Source organism: Chelonoidis abingdonii, chromosome 8 (assembly GCF_003597395.2).
Source record: "Chelonoidis abingdonii isolate Lonesome George chromosome 8, CheloAbing_2.0, whole genome shotgun sequence".
NCBI lineage: Eukaryota > Metazoa > Chordata > Testudines > Testudinidae > Chelonoidis > Chelonoidis abingdonii.
The window spans coordinates 37731609-37748152 of record NC_133776.1 but is presented as its reverse complement, the minus strand read 5'-3'; the positions used below and the strand labels follow the sequence as shown (position 1 = coordinate 37748152).

Here is a 16544-nt window from a genome sequence, read left to right as displayed (position 1 = left end):
GTCCCTCCATAGTTAAGAAGAAAATTGAAACTGGAACAAGGTCAGAGATGGGCTACTAGGATGATCTGAGAAATGAAAACTGTCAGAGAAGAGACTCAAGAGAGTTGGCTGTTTAGCCTAACCAAAAAGGCGAGACGGAATGATGCTTTAAAAAAATATATCAGAGGGATTAAATCAAGGGAGGAAGAGAAAATTAAGCTATACCCAATGTGACACAAGAACAAATGGATAATAACTGGACACTAGAAGTTTAGACTTGAAATTAACGAATTTAACCATTAGAGGAATATGCTGGAACAGCCCAAGAGGAATGGGGCAAAAGACATATCTGGCTTTAAAGGCTAACTGAAAATTTAATGGAGGGGATGCTATGAGGATAGGCCTAATTTGGCAATTAGTAGCAAAATTGACTTTGATTACAGCAGTAAGTATGCCCATTGGTCGTGACGATTTTAGATGGGTTGACATGAGTTACGAAGAATCTTCCTGAGTGCTGACGGTGATCACGCAGATATGCCACAGCTCAGGGTTTAATTGATCACACATATTCGGCGGGAGGATTCTTCGTCCAGGGAGATTGCAAGAGCCCTGGAAGTTTTTCGCCTTCCTCTGCAGCATGGGGCACGGGTCACTTGCTGGAGGATTCTCTGCAGCTTGAGGTCTTCAAACCACAATTTGAGGATGTCAGTAACTCAGACATAGGTTAGGGGTTTGTTATAGAAGTGGATGGGTGAGATTCTGTGGCCTGCATTATGCAGGAGGTCAGACTAGATGATCATAATGATCCCTTCTGACCTTAAAGTCTATGAGTCTATGACAAACGTAAACCTAGCCAAGCCCTCCTCCTCTGTTATGAAATATTCCATCAGCCAGGACAGAGCAGACACTTTCAAGAGGGCACAGTATAAAGTAGCATCTCCTTGTCATGACTCCAAATTTACCCTCTTTTGGCAGTGAGGGTCCATGTGTTCCTCATATTCTGGACAAGAGTAAAATGGGCTTATCAGATTTTTGCCATGCTCTTCGTAATTGTTGACCTTTCAGTCCAGCCCCCTCTAACTCTCCTCCTTTCTGGCCTAGGTAATCGTTCTCCATTAGGAAAACTTTAAATAAATCCAATCTTGATAAACATTTGTTTCTTTTAAATGAATGGTTTCATTTGTCGTTTGGTGAGCACCCTTTACTGAATTTTTACCTTTTACCATTCTGGTAGCTCTCTCAGCTCCAATGGTTCCTGTTTGTCTCCTGCCATTTAAAATTCAATTGGGATTTTCACCATGCTGATAATTGCACAGAGGTCTAACAAAGATCATGCATATTTTTTCTAACTTTATTCCATGGAGCATTGAGAGGGCAGGGGGCATGTGCTTCGTGGGGAGAAAACAGAGTTCAAACGATTGATTTTAAATAGTTTTCTTCAAAAATATGAAAAGTAGCTTGATGGGGGTGTGTCAGGGTGTGATTTGGTGTCATTTAAATGCATATGAATGATCATGTTCACACTTTTCAAGTCTGGATGATGGCAGAGGGAGAAATGAGAGGGCACCTAGAAGGAGAAAGACATTGCAAGCCTGCTCACACGTTGTGACCATGCCACCACCAAAGGTAAATATACACTTATGGCAGCATGTAGGGTACAGACGCTCCACGTCCAGCTAGCACAGGTATAAATAGCAGAGTAGATGCTGAGGCACTATTTTAGATGAGTAGAGTGCCCTACCCACCTGAACTCTATGTACCCTGCACAACTCTCTACACACTCATACAGTGCCTCCCATGTCCACATTGCTATTTTTAGCAGTGTAGCATTCCACTGCCTCCCCAGTGCCAAAGCCCTCTAATGCAACTACACAAGACAGAATGTGTCACAGGCTACTGATTAACATTTACAAACAGTAATAGGACTCACATGGCTTATTCCCATTCATTGCACAATTACACTGTTGGGTGTTCTGTATTTAAAAGAATCAGACTCACTGTGTAACTGCATATGATTATTTTTTGTGGTTTTGCCCTCTGACTCATTACATTTTTGTACATAAAGTGACTATTGCAATAAAACCTCACTGAAGTCTTTTTACATAACAGAACAGGTAGCCTAAGCATCTTGGTGTCTGTATAAACACAGAGTTAAACAGCTTGCAGATTGCTTTCTCTCTGTTTCCAGAATAAAGCATTTATCTATCAGTTTTAAAGTCAGTCTGTCAGGCACATTTGTTTCAAGTCAAATAAAGAATTCCTCCTCCTCTTCAGTTTCATTTCCATGGTTTGCTCTTGATATTTGCAAGTGAAAGTTTGAAGCTGTCTGCCCTGCTCCTTTATTTTTTTTGACAGCAGATAACGACAGATGGATACTATCCTTAGAAGGCAAGTTGATTCTGGAGCCAGCAGCAGCTAATGAATAGATTGGTGCTTGTGGTTGAGGAAGGCTGTCCTGCAAGTCCCTTGAAAACCTGCTAAGTGGAGATGGGTTGTATTCAGAATTTACTACCGTAAATCCTGTGTCAACATTGGTCTCTGCTTCTTGCCTTTGAAAATGGATTTCTTGGCTGGAGATGTTCAGTTTAGTTCCTGCACTTACATTGAAAGAGGTGGTATCAGACTGTGAAGTAGCTGCTGGACTGCTGGCCTGGGATGAAGACCAGGAGTTATTCTGTGGGGTGCTGCTAATGCTCCCAGAAATAATTCTGTGTTCTGATTTGATTTTACACTTCATCATTCTGATCTTCCGGCTTTTCTGCTCTGGATTAACCCACTTTGTGGGAAAGGGGGCTAGCGTGGAATTCTGTAGGATCTTTTCTTCACCTGCATTATTGTGCTGATTGGAAAGCCCATCATTTTTTTCATTGTGTTTTGAGTTGCCTTGAACCTGTTAAAGAAAGATTGATGAGAACACTATTAAATCATTGCTTGAACAGCAATGAAGTGACTACTCTGTCCTCAACTGCAGCTATCATGCTGAAATCATCAATGATTACGGGTTCCATTATTATCTTCTACAACTTGGATGTGGAAACCCAGGCTAAAGAATTTATGAATGAGCTGATCCATTCATTTCAATGTACCATTACATTTATAAATTTTCATTTTACTTTGAAACTAATCACAAATTTCACTCTTTTGATAAAGAAAAAAACAAAACAAAAACAAAGATTCAGGGATACCATTAGAGTCAAATTCTAATCTTATTTTAAGTCACACATGCACTGAATTTTATGGTCTCATACAAATGTTAAATTAGTTTGCTGATTTAGTTCTAAGACTCCAAAAATCCAGTCTGATTTGTGTTAAAATATCTAGCACTTTTCGTATGAGTTTTAAGGTTAAAATCTGTTGGAAAAAGTAATACTTCAGAACACAAAGTGTCCAGTAAGTTCTTGGAGTGTGTTGGGGACAACTTCTTGTTTCAGAAGGTAGAAGTAGTAACCATGTCATAAACAGAGGGTTAAGGGTTAATGTCTCTTTTACCTGTAAGGGGTTAATTAGCTCAGTAAACCTGGAACACCTGACCAGAGGACCAATCAGGAGACAAGATACTTTCAAATCTCAGTGGAGGGAAAGCCTTGTTTGTGTTTTTTGGGTTTTTGCTTTGTTCTCTCTGGGGGCTAGGAAGGCCAGACATGCATCCAGGTTCCTCCAATCTTTCTGAAAAAGTCTCTTCTGCTAAATTTAGTAAGTACTAGTTAGAAAGGTGCTTTAGTTCTTTGATTATTTTTCTTTATTGCAAATGTGTATTTTGCTTGGAAAGGATTGTATTGCCTGTTTGCTGCAACTTGTATTGTGCTGGCGGGGACATTCTCTCTAGTCTCTATAAGCTGTAAAGACCCTGTAACATTTTTTCATCTTGATATTACAGAGTATATTTTTTACTTTTTCTTTCTTTATTTAAAAGCTTCTTTTCTTTTTTAAGAACCTTGATTGTTTTCCTTTGTTAAGACTCAGGGAGGGGGTCTTGCACTCACTAGGGAATTTGTGGGAGAAGGAGAGAAGAGGGGGAAAAACTGATTTTCTCTCTGTGTTAGGAATCTCTCTCTCTCTCAGGGAGTGGTGGGGGGAAAAGAGGAGTGGGGAAGGCGAATTTCCTCTTTGTTTAGATTCATGGAGCTTGATCTGTTATAGTCTCCCAGGATAAAACTCAGGGTGGCGCGGACGGCCATGGGAGAGGCAACGGTGGGGGAAAGGGTTTACTTTCCTTGTGTTAAGATCCAAGGGGGTTTGGATCTTGGGGTCCCCAGGGAAGAGTTTGGGGAGTCAGAAAGTGACCCAAAACACTATATTTTTGGGTGGTGGCAGCTCTATCATTTCTAAGCTAGCAATTAAGCTTAGAGGGGTTCATGCAGGTACCCCATCTTTTGAACGCTAAGGTTCAGAGTGGGGAATCATACCTTGACAGGGGAAGCCACTTTAGGCTTGGTTCTGACTAACAGGGAGGAATTGGTTGTGAATCTGAAGGTTGAAGGCAACTTGGATAAAAATGATCATGAAGTGATAGATTTCATGATTCCAAGGAAAGGAAGGAGTGAAAGCAGCAGAATAAGTACAATGGACTTAACCCCCCGCCCCCCCAGAGTTTAACAATCTTAGAGAATTGATAGGTAAGGTCCCAGGGGAAGAACAGAAAGGAAAAAAAATTGTTCAGGAGAAGTGACAGATTCTCAAAGAGACAGTATTAAAGGCACAACAGCCAACTATACTGACAAAGAAAAAATAGCAAGAATAGTAAGAGGCCAATTTGGCTCCATTAGGAGCTCATTAATGACTCCATTAGTGAAAATCAAAAGGGAATCCTACAAAAAAGTGGAAGCATGGACAAATTGCTAAGGAAGAGTTCAAAAGACTAGCACAAGCATGTAGGGACAAATCAGAAAGCTAAGGCACAAAAACAGTTACACCTAGCAAGGGACATGAAAGGAAATAAGAAGACGTTCTATCAATACATTAGGAATAAGAGAAAGAAAGGCTAGGTCAACTACTTAGCGGGGAAGGAGAGCTACTAATGGATGATATTATGAAGGCAGAGGTGTTTGATGCCTATTTTGCTTCAGTTTTCTCTAAAAACGTAACTTGCAACCAGATGCTTAACACAATTAATATTAACAAGGGGGAAGGAACACAAGCCAGAAGATGGAAAGACCAAGCTAAAGAATATTTAGATAGATTAGATGTATTCTAGTTGACAGGCCCTGATTAAATTCATTCTATGCTCCTTAAGGAATTAGCTGAAGCAGTCTTGGACTCAATAGTGACTATCTTCAAGAGCTCATGGATGATCGGCGAGGTCCCAGAGGACTGGAGAAGGTCAAACATAGTACCTATCTTTAAAAGAGGGAACAAAGAGAACCTAGGGAATTATAAACCAGTCAGCCTACCTTCTATACATGGAAAGATGCTGGAACAAATGTTTAAACAACCAATTTGTAAGCACCAACAGAATAATAGCGTGATAAGTAACATGATTTCAAGAACAAATCATGCCAAGTCAACCTAATTTCCTTCATTGACAAGGTTACTGGACTACTGGAGCAAGGAAGAGCTGTAGATGTGATATAATAAGGCTTTTGACACAATCCCATATGATATTCTCATAAGTAAACTAAGGAAATACGGTCTAGATTAAATTACTATAAGGTGGGTACCCAACTAGTTAAAAAAAACCATACTCAGGATACTTATCAGTGGTTTGCAATAATATGAGAATCTACCTGTGTGATAACAAATGCAGACTAACTTTTCTGTGAAGGCCTGCATAAGTCCCCAAAATGATGCCTTAAATCCTGAAATCCTTTCTGGTTAATGGTCAAAGCTCTCAAAACCTTGGGACCATCACCAAAAACACCAAAAAACAAAAACAAATGGCAGACGCTGTGGGAAAATAGCAAAGTCAAGAATCAAGATTTCATTATGAATCCTACAGACCAGCTACCTGGCTTTGCCAGGCCGTATAAGAGAAGGATCACAGTGAAATGCCTCAGAACCTTACACAGGCATCACAATTTCCTACTACACAAATGGATAGCATGATATGCAAATGTGGAGAAGATGGCCAAACCATGGACTGTAAGACAGTAAATATCATAATCGCTATGTAAATCCACAGTGCATCCACAGCTCTGGTCTCCCCTACTCCCCATCTCAAAAAGGTTATAGCAAAACTGGAAAAGGTTCAGAGAAGGGTGACAGAGGTGATAAAGGGTATGGAATGGCTTCCATGAAAGGAGACACTAAAAAGATTAAGGCTGTTCAGCTTAAAAAAAAATTGACAAGTAAGGGGGGATAAGATAGAGGTCTAAAAATCATGAATGATGTGGGAAAAATGACTAAACGCAACAGATTTAATACAAAGAAGAGGAAGTAACTTTTTCACACAACACACAATTAACCAGTGGAACCCATTGCCAGGGGACATTGTGATGGCCATAAATATAACTGGGTTCAAAAAAAAACTGGATAAGTTCATGGATGACAGGACCATCAATGGCTTCTAGCCAAGACGGTCAGGGATGCAACTTCACTCTTGGGACAGTTCTCAATCACTGACTGTGAGAAGACAGGAGGAGAAAACAGGGGTAGATTTCTCCAGCTACCCTGTTCTGTACAATCCCCCTGAAGCTCTGGCACTAGCCATTGTTAGAGACAGGATACTGGGCTAGACCAACCATTGGTCTGACCCAGTATGGCATTTTCTTACGTTCTTAAGATGAAATTCAATAAAGGCAGATGCAAAGTACTACACTTAGGAAGGAAAAAATCAAATGCACAACTACATAACAGAAAATGACTGGCTAGACAGTTGTACTGCAGTACTACTGGGAGTTATAATGGATCACACATTGAATACAAACCAACACTGTGATGCCAGTTCAGAAAAGGCCACTATCATTTTGGGGTGTATTATAATAGAAGAGTCATATGGAAGATACAGGAGGTAATTGTCCCATTCTGCATGGGACTAGTGAGGCCTCAGCTGGAGTACTGAGTCCAGTTCTGGGCACCACACTTCAGGAAAGATTTGGACAAACTGGAGAGAACCCAGAGGAGAGCAACTAAGAAGATAAAAGGTTTAGAAAACCTGATCTATGTGGAAAGGTTAAAAATACTGGGTACGTTTAGTGTTGAGAAAAAGCAGCTATGGGGGACTTGATAACAGTCTTCAAATATGTCAAGGTGTTTTATAAAGAGGATGGCGCTCAATTGTTCTCCATGTCCACTGAAGGTAGGACAAGAAGTAGCTGACAATCTTTAGCAAGGGACATTTAGATTAGATATTAGGGAAAACTTTCTAATGATAAAAATAGTTAAGTACTGGAATAGGTAACCAAAGAAGGTTGTGGAATCCCTATACTTGTCTAATCTTGTCTTAAAAACCTCCAAGCACCTGTCAGGGATGATCTAGGGATGCTTGGTCCTGCTTCAGCATGGGGGGATGGACCAGATGACCTCTTGAGGTCCCTCCCAGCCCTAAATTTCTATGATTATATTAACAAAGTACGAGCATTAGGAAACACCTATAAACCCTTCAGTAAAGGGCAAAGAATGGAATAGTAAAGTAACTAAAGATAACTCAAGGAAGATACTGAGAACACTGAGGATGGGTGAGCATGTGAAATATCAGGTCTCTTATCAATTATATTAGCTATCTCATAATAAATAACCCACATATAAGCATAATAATGGACTTCAATTTGCATCATTTATTTGCTAGAGGAAAAAAAAACCAGGGGGATCGGAAGGAGAATGGTAATTCGTTATGGGTGAGAGCCTGCCAACCCTGAGTCTTGGAAGTAGTTCTTAGTAAGGAATAAAGTCCACAGAAGTAATATAATTACTCACTCAAGTAAACACAAGTCATGTGAGTTAGGATTTGCAGGTTCAGGCCTTAAGTCACCAAATGTATTTTGATAACCAAGAATCTTTATCTGAATAGAGTTGCCCCCTCTTACATTACATTATCCATGTCTCAGTCTGATGCTAGAGTTGCCCCTCTGCCAAGTGGTAGCAGATGTTTGAGGCATTGCAAGCTGGCTTCCCAGTGGTGAAGAAATCAGTGACAGAGTCTGGGTGTATTCTAAGTATAACTTGTTTTATTTACACACATATGCCAGTCCTGGAACAGACAATCACAAACAGCATGCAGGGCAATCCCTTCTTTCAGGCATCTCAACTCAACACTAACACCCAGAGAGCAATTCTGCCTCAAGAACTGACTAACCAGAGACCAAGGCAGTGAGCAAACTTTCCTAATGCTCACACAACTCTCTCTCCTTAGACTGCCTATACATGGAATCTAGTGTAACTAAGTCACTAACACCACATAGCCATGTCCTTCTAAGACTGAACATTTGTTCAAACACTTAGGGTCTGTCTACACAGCAACTTAATGTGTGACAACCCAGGGTGTGAATGTACTGTACATTAACCTGACATACTAAGTTGCCATGTGGACCATGCTCTAAACATTCTGTAGTGTGCTTCCTCATACTGCTGTTAATGTCAAAATTCACTACAGACCTTTTAGTGCATGGTAGCAGGGTCCACTTAGCGCAAGGAAAGCTAATGCAGCACTTTACATTCACACCTTGCTGCAACTGTGTCACCATGTAGACAAGTCATAACACAAAACAACTTGGCAGGTTATGTGCAACAGCGCCGCCTGTTGACACTTGCTGTAATAGAAAAATGCTCACCTATGATTCTCTGAAGAATAGACAGACTAACTAATAAGTGTGATAAGCCAAGGACATTTTATACTTGTAATTGATCAACTGCCATCCAAGATATATTCTGCAATGGGGAGGACAGACTGAAAAGAAGGAAGGTGATCCCTTAACAGAGACAAACTATTAAATAATATTAAATTGGTTTCCAAAAAATCATTCAACATGGAGGTATCCTAACTAATGCTAACTAGTCATTAGTAAGGGATCATATGGAACCTTTGTGACTTAGGTAGGATTTGTTCCTTTTCTTAATTGACAAACCAGGGATACTGTGGTTTCTTCAGCATGAAAGATGCAATCCTGGGAGGTGCTGAGAGCCCTCGACTGCCATTACCTCTAGTGGGATATGAGAGTCCCTGGATCACAGGATCAGGCTCTTCATGCCAAACTATCAGCATATCAATGTGCTGCTTGAAGCAAAACAAAACAAAACACAAACCCCAAGTTCAGACTGGCTCCTAGTTCCCTTGACAGGAGGAGGATGAGTCACAGCTAAAAAACAAATCCTAACCCTCTCCTGCCAGGGAATTCAAATGCATCTGTCAAAGTGAAGCCTTTGCCTACAGCAGATGGGTAGCCACCTAGTTTGCAGAAAGACAGGTTGAAAAGTACAAACACAAAAGCAAAAGCTGCACTGAGGATGAACAATGAGAGATCAGTGAAGAAATTAGCCATGCAGATGGATTATCAGGAATTGTACCAAATAATCTCTAGAAGGAATAGAAAGAGAAAAAATAAAAATGAAGGCAAAATTACTCTGCCAAAGAATCAGAGAAAAATTAAAAACTACACAGGATTGCTACAAATTATTGAAATAATCCAAACTATACTATACACAGAAGTATGAGAAAATGAATTAAAATACTAGGACATAAAAATGTTTAAATGGAAGATACTTAAATGGAAAATGCTGAGTAATTTAGATCCAAAGGAATAATTATTCAGCGATACAGTTAGTTGAAATGTTTTCATTGAAATTTTGAATTTTCAAAAAAAAAAATCTATTAAATCTATAAACCAGCTGGAAAACAAACATATTTGTGAAAATTTTTCAACCCCAAAATTGACATTTCTAAAATTTTCAGGTAAATTGATTCAAAAGCATGTTACAAATACTAGGCCTGCTCTCATAGCTCTTACTCCTGTCCACCATTTGAAGGTGAAGCCATTTTAAGGGTAACTCTTAGTAATAATTACTGTATTACAGCAATGCCAAGAGCCTACAGATCAAGGCCCCGTTGCGTTAGGTGCTATATAACACATCCACATGACAGTTCTAGCCTCAAATAGCGTACGGTCTAAAAGCTATTCAGCCTGATTCTTTCCCTCACACTGGTGCTAATCAGGAGTTCGTTTATTAAAGTCAAGGGAGTTAAACTGGTTTAAAGTAAGTGGAGAATCAGAGCCACTGAATTCATTGTTTTCATTTCTAGCTCTGGGTGAGTCATTTACTGCCCAATAACACTAAGTGCTGGGTGCTTCCTGCAGGGTGTATAATGCTTATCTCCAGCTTATCACAAGACCCTCAGACACAACAAGCTTTTAATCTTTCTGCCTCCATTACCCCATCTATACAATGGGGATGCTACCTGCAACAGATTTGCACAACAGTTGATATGCATGATAGCCTGCCATAGCCTTGAAGAAACCTTACTGAATTAACGGTTCTGCAAAGTTTGTGTTATTGTGGGCTGGGATCATATGTAACCTCTAGGGAGGAGATGTAATGCAAGGCCCGAATGATCACAGAACTATATTGAGCAACGTGCCAAACAAGAATGGACTTTTGGGACAATACGTTTGAAGTGGATTTCCTGGGAAATATCGAGTGGGAGGTGAACGCAAATTTCCAGCTTCCAGACCAGTAGATTGCACATAAGTAGGCAGACAGGTCAAAATCAGTTGTAAAGCATCGCAGTGTGGGATAGCAGTAGGAGGACTGCCAGAGGTGGAAAAGTTCATCCAAAATACAGACAGGTCCACTTGAACCATTTTCCAGAATAATTCATCCTGAAATGGACTAAAACTAATTTGCAAAAGGACACAAGATTATTCTAAAAAGAATTGTGCCATGTGAACACAAGTCAGTTTAAGCCAAAAAAACAAAGTTAACATGAAAAAACCTACCCATAGAAACAAGCCTTTATTCACTATGATTTATTCACTCCAGCCTAAGCAGTACAGTTTCACTGCTCAGTTTAACTACTAAAACTTCCACAAAAATTGACAGATACTATACACCCAAACATACCCTTCCTTGGGTGGCACTCAATAGCACAGCTAGAAAGCAGCTTCTGAAAACATGTCCACTCTAAACCCTTATCATAAAGAAATAATTCAAGCACTTACAGTAATTTCATCTGAGGGTGAAACTGTCTACAGACCAGCCTGCAAAGTACCGTACTTGCATTTCAGGTGATCATTTATCAGGTCTAACTGCACAATGCCATATCAGCCCAGGGGGAGATATTACAAAAATATCTGGCAATCTTTTTGTGTTACTTTGGGTGGTTTTATTAATGGAGAAATCAACCAGAGTATGGGATGGACAGCTATAAATTTTTGATAAATTTGAAGGAAGAAATAAATATCTTCCAATCAGACCCTGTGTTCTTCCTAGCTGGCAAGTCACCTACTGAATTAAAGACAGAACACAAAAAACCCAATACCTGAAGCAAGATTTTGTTTCCTTCGTAGTCCTGAGTTTGCCATCGGGTGCTACTGATAGGAATACATGGATTAGGCAGAAGAGGTACCAGCTGCCCAATTTCGTGCACCTTGAATTGCAACACAGAAGATTCTTTCAGTTCAACAGAGACCCCAGGGGGCAGCTGCTTCAAGCAGAGCTGAACAGCAACAGTTTGTGTTGCATACAGCACAAAGACACAGAAGTTACTCTTCTGCATAGTTGCTTCTTTCTGTAGGATCATCTCATAAAGTCTGACTGCATCATCGTAGTTATCAAAGCTACAGTAAAGAGTCACACGCAGAATTTCAGTGCCATAATGAACTTGTCGTACACCCCATACAGGCATATGCTCATCCAGACCATAAAATTCCTGCCCAGCAGGTGCATAAGGGCAGAGTTTCCCATTAGCATTTTGCATGTGGTGATCCTGCCATGGAGGGTGCTGGAAAAAATCATGGACCTGAAAAATCCGTTCTTCCCCAAAGTCCTCATGCAGGAAAAGGAGAATGGACATCCCAGGAAATCCAGAGCTTTTCCGGTGATATTTCTCGTAATACTTCAGTGGAGTAACACGTTCGGATACAAGGAAGAGGCGAACATCCAGACAGATCCACCCCAGAAGCTGATCAAGAGTTTGCTGCAAGAGTAATGAATGTCCAGAGGTGGCAAGAAGATGCACAGTCATCACCAATGAGTCTGCTCTTCCATCCATTGTAAAATCACCTTGAGAATAAAAATAAAGACAGATGAGTGTTTCTGTATACACTGAATAATCATGAACAATTATACTTTGGATTTCTCTTTTGCTTCCCATCTGAAGATCTCACCATGGTTTACATGCCTCACACATCCCTGTGAAGTAAAGACTTGTAGCTCTATCTATATTTTAGCGATAAAAGATGAAGCACAGAGAGGTTAAGTGATTTGCCCAAGGTCATACAGAAGAACAGTGACAGAGCTGGGAATAAATCTCTCATTCCCTGACTCCCAGACCTTTAATTACCAACTAATACAAATAGAAACCATCTGACACTCCCACTCAAAAACAAAAAACCCAAGCCCTAACATTTTTGTCCTTCATAGTGAAATACAGTGGAGATTAAGAACACTGAAATACTAGTGCAGTTATTCTCAAATGCATAGATTACTTAAAAAATATACTTGCCAGCTGACCATGGAAATGCAAACTCTGAGATCTAGCAGAACCCTGGCAATGCACAACAAGAGACAGTTACAGCCTCATTGCAAATGCAATGCGGCACTTTTGTTTTAAAGCCTCAGCATGCTTTGGTTTTTCAGTCAACGTGCCAATGTTTTTGCTTGATCTAAAAGCTTGTGATCTTTATGAGTAACACCCTTCCAGGGTGTGCAGATAAACTATTCTTTAAAACAAGAAAAGGAAACAGGCTAACAAAAGAAAAACAAATGTGAACTCCATAGATAACAATTAGTGCAGATGTGAATCAATCTAAGGAAAGATAAGAGTTTAGGGAGATGCCTTAAATCCTAGTTTTCCCATTGTGTCATTTTACACAGCATAGAGATCGGGCTGCCCTTCAGTTCTATTAGAAACAGTTCTATTAGAAACAGTGCCCTGTTTATTACATTTATTCCAAAGTAATCTTGTGCCAGGTTTCCCCCCTCCTTTTGGGTGCATTGCTATTGCTATGCTGTATTTGGATAGGCTGGTACATTTTTGTTATTCGCACACGTAAGCAGATCATAACCATTGTTTTGCCTTTACAGATGAATAAAGTTTCTACCTAACTACAAAAAGAATGCTGAAAACTTTACTCCTACCAGCTTTTCTCTAGGAGCCCTAAACAATACTGTTCCAGGGCTGTCCATCATGAGCCCTAAACAGTAATGTTCCAGGGCTGTCCATCATGTTGCCAGTTCAGAAGCAATTTACACAGAGCAAGTTAACCTCAATTCTTCAGGCTGAACTTCTTTTACTTCTGCATGTATTTAGGTCAAGGGTTATAATTTCTGGTGATGTACCTGACTACATGTGTTTAGGAACCACAGCTCTCTTTGGATTTCCTCTTTCCAAATAAGTAGGGTGCACAAAATGACAGTATCTCCAAACCCGGGCATTAATAAAACCCTCTTTGAAGGGATTGTGTTATCCAAACTTTGATCCAGCAGTGCAGACAGCAGCCTTGTTCATTAAAGTTTGTATTTTAGTCCAAATGTTATAGACTGGACCATGGACTGAACCAAAATACCAGGTCTGAACAAGATCAAAGTTTGGAAGGTTCCATATCTGAACGTTGTGGCCTTATGTGTCTCGCTATAAAAGACCACTTTTGTATTGACTTAAAAAATATATATTTTATAAACATACACAGAGAGAGAGTCAGTGTTATTTTCATTAATCTAAGTTTTGGCCATGGTGATAATCCCAATATAAAATACATAATTGTAGATTAGATATAGATAAGGTCTGGGGAAGGTTTATACAAAAATATGTTTGTTTTACAGCCCTGGCTACTTGACAGTAATTGCAGTGAAATGCTGGGAGGGGTGGGAGGAGAACTACCCTGGTGACAATTACAGGAATTAGATGAAGAGAACAGAAACCAATTATAGCACTTCAAGCAATGTAAGTGTTTAAGGCTTCAGATAAAACACCGTAAATGAATTCTGAACAACATTTTTTCTAAGGCACCTTTGTCAGCCCAAAGGGAAGGGAATATTTGATTAACTGTACGTGGAACCTCATATACCAGTGAATAGAGAAGCAAAGTCAGTTGACTTCTTCTGTGTTTGAGATGAATCGGGTGTTTGGCTAGAGTGAGGAGGTCTGAGTAGCACTAAGAAGGAACTTCAGGGTTAGGCCTTCAGTAATACTTGTGCAAATGATACCCATGCTCTAAGGCAGGATGCAGCTGAGCCAAGCAGCTTGGAGGGGGCATCCTAGGCCATCGGGTCACTACTGTGCTCATATGTAAAAGAAAACCATTATTGTGGTTGTTTTATGATCAAACCTACTATATAGATGATGATGATGATGAAAATGATGATACAAGCCAGGAAACAAACAAACAAACCCCACTGTAGCTGATTAGAGTGTAAAATATATTCAGGACCTTGTGCTTATTCACCCTTTTACCAAAACCAACACCTGAAACATCAGCCACTACTTTGGATACCTCCCTGACTAAGCAGTTATTCCATTTCACCCCATCGCATCCCCCTCCATTCCCATTGTGCGTCTCTCTCTCTTCACTCCCATTGTGTGCGTGTTTGTCTGTGTGTGCATCTTTCTCCCTCCTTAGTCCCCATTTGCTCTCCCCAGGATCACCATTTTGCTGCTACTTCTAAATATGCTGTTTTCCCCAGGGTGCTAGCAAGAGCACCAAAGGGAAAGTGGCATGACCGTGTTCAGTTTCAACATACTGAGTATATGAGTAGCGCTGAAAAAGGAGCACAGGAGCATTTCTCCTGCTTAGGGTTGGAAAAAACTGTCCCCCTCCTATGTCCCAGTAAGCCCCTAAATGGGAGAGGGAAAAAAAAAAAAGAGGAGAGATTAGTGCAGTAATAATCCAATTACAAGTAATTGCCATCTTCTTCCCTTTCTCCAGTACAGCATGTACACTCAGGAGTGAAGCTGCTAATATACTAGTTTGTTGGCAAGCCCTTAGTTTTCATAGGTGTGAACAGAGAGCAGTGGTTTGCCCTAGTTTCCACGTGGTGAGTCACATCAAGCTCACTGCAATACCTCTGCAAATACAAACAGCTTTTCCACCTCTGTTCAGATCACTATGACATCCTAGCTAAGTAAAAATCCCATCAATGTAAAAATATATTCAGTGAGGAGATACTCTATTTTTGGTGTTGCGTTCAATAATGTATTTTAAAGTGAAATTTTACAAGCTAGCATTTGTGAGGGGAAAGGGGCAGGGGAGTTATTAAAATTTAAAAATATATATAGGCATTAAGTCTTCATCAAACTTCCAATGAAGTCAGTGAGAGTCTTTCCATTGACTTCAGTGGGGTCAGGGGTGAAAGTAACTTAAAGGACTTACCTGTACTCCAGACTTCTGCGGAAGGGGATGGGCCTCAACTGGAAGAGGCGTGGCCTCTATCAGAAGAGGTGGGGCCTTTAAATCAGGATTTAAAGGGCTCAGGGATTCGGTGGAAGCTAGGAGCCAGGCCCTTTAAATTAACCCTGGAGCTACCAGCTGCAGAGGCTGCTGGGAGCCCTGGGGTTTGGGCAGGGGTGAAAGTAATTTACATTTCTTACCCATATGGTCCAATCGCAAGCAACCCACCCACATCTCCTACCTACTTCATGGATCCCTCCCATTGCATGACATAGATCGAGAAAATAAAGCTGCTATTACTACTACCAGTACTGTCTGTAATAAAACTTTACTATTGGAATAAGCCTGAAAAACTGAAAACTCACTGTCACATTTTTCTCTGTGTCTTCCCTCCTTCTCCTCCTCCAGCCAGACTGCGATGCTAGGCTCTGTGCGTTCTCCCTGCCTGGCACTCAGCAGCTGCTGCAGAGGCTTCCCTCTAGCTTGCAGCAGGGTGATTGCCTCCTGCATAAGAACAGTTTAAACTCAGTTGTTCCCTGATGGTTCAGCCTCCAGGGTTAAGAGAGGTTTCTGGCATCTTTGGTAATTTCACTCCTAGTTATTGAGGGGTAGACGGGAAGCTGTGTGTGACCATGGCAGGGGCAGTTCTTTTCTGCCCCCTGGATGAGGGGGATCTCCAATACTACTAAGATATAATAGTAGGAGCCGGTTGCTGGAGTCGGGGCGGTCAGTGGCAGGCTGCAGCTGCATTGTTTCTGACACATTCATACATACAGTATGTATATGTATGTGTGGCCCCTGTGGGCTGCTGCCTGCAGAGAGCCAGCAGGTGCCGCTGGGCTGGGTCTGCCAAGGAGTAAGTAACCAAGGCAAAAACCACAGCCAGCCAGACAGAGAGGGAGCGGGGGTGGGGGGAGGAGGAGGAAGGAGGAGAGGAAGGGAAAGTCAGGGGTGAATGAAGGACAACTGGAATAGCCTTCATGAAATATACAAGATATTTAAAGAAAGTTTTATCAATTTCAGCCTCTGCACTCTGCAGGCAGGACAAAACAAAAAGAGATCTGAGATTGCACCTGCTGTCCTAAGGAC

At 40.8% G+C, this 16544-nt stretch overlaps 1 protein-coding gene across 2 annotated transcripts in view; it reads right to left on the bottom strand.

Moving 5' to 3' along the window:
• Window positions 1-814: 814 nt before the first annotated feature.
• FAM124B (family with sequence similarity 124 member B) overlaps window positions 815-16544 on the bottom strand; it is a 37006-nt gene continuing 21276 nt past the window's right edge. The window contains exons 3-4 of one of the 2 annotated variants that reach the window (XM_032777913.2): window positions 11387-12129; window positions 815-2869 (exon numbers count right to left, since the gene is read on the bottom strand). In XM_032777913.2, the coding sequence (XP_032633804.1) occupies window positions 2225-2869; window positions 11387-12118 (1377 nt within the window). In that variant the 5' untranslated portion in view covers window positions 12119-12129 and the 3' untranslated portion in view covers window positions 815-2224. Of the gene's footprint in view, window positions 2870-11386; window positions 12221-16544 lie in introns of those variants that run through there. The other variant, XM_032777912.2, reaches the window with a different exon arrangement.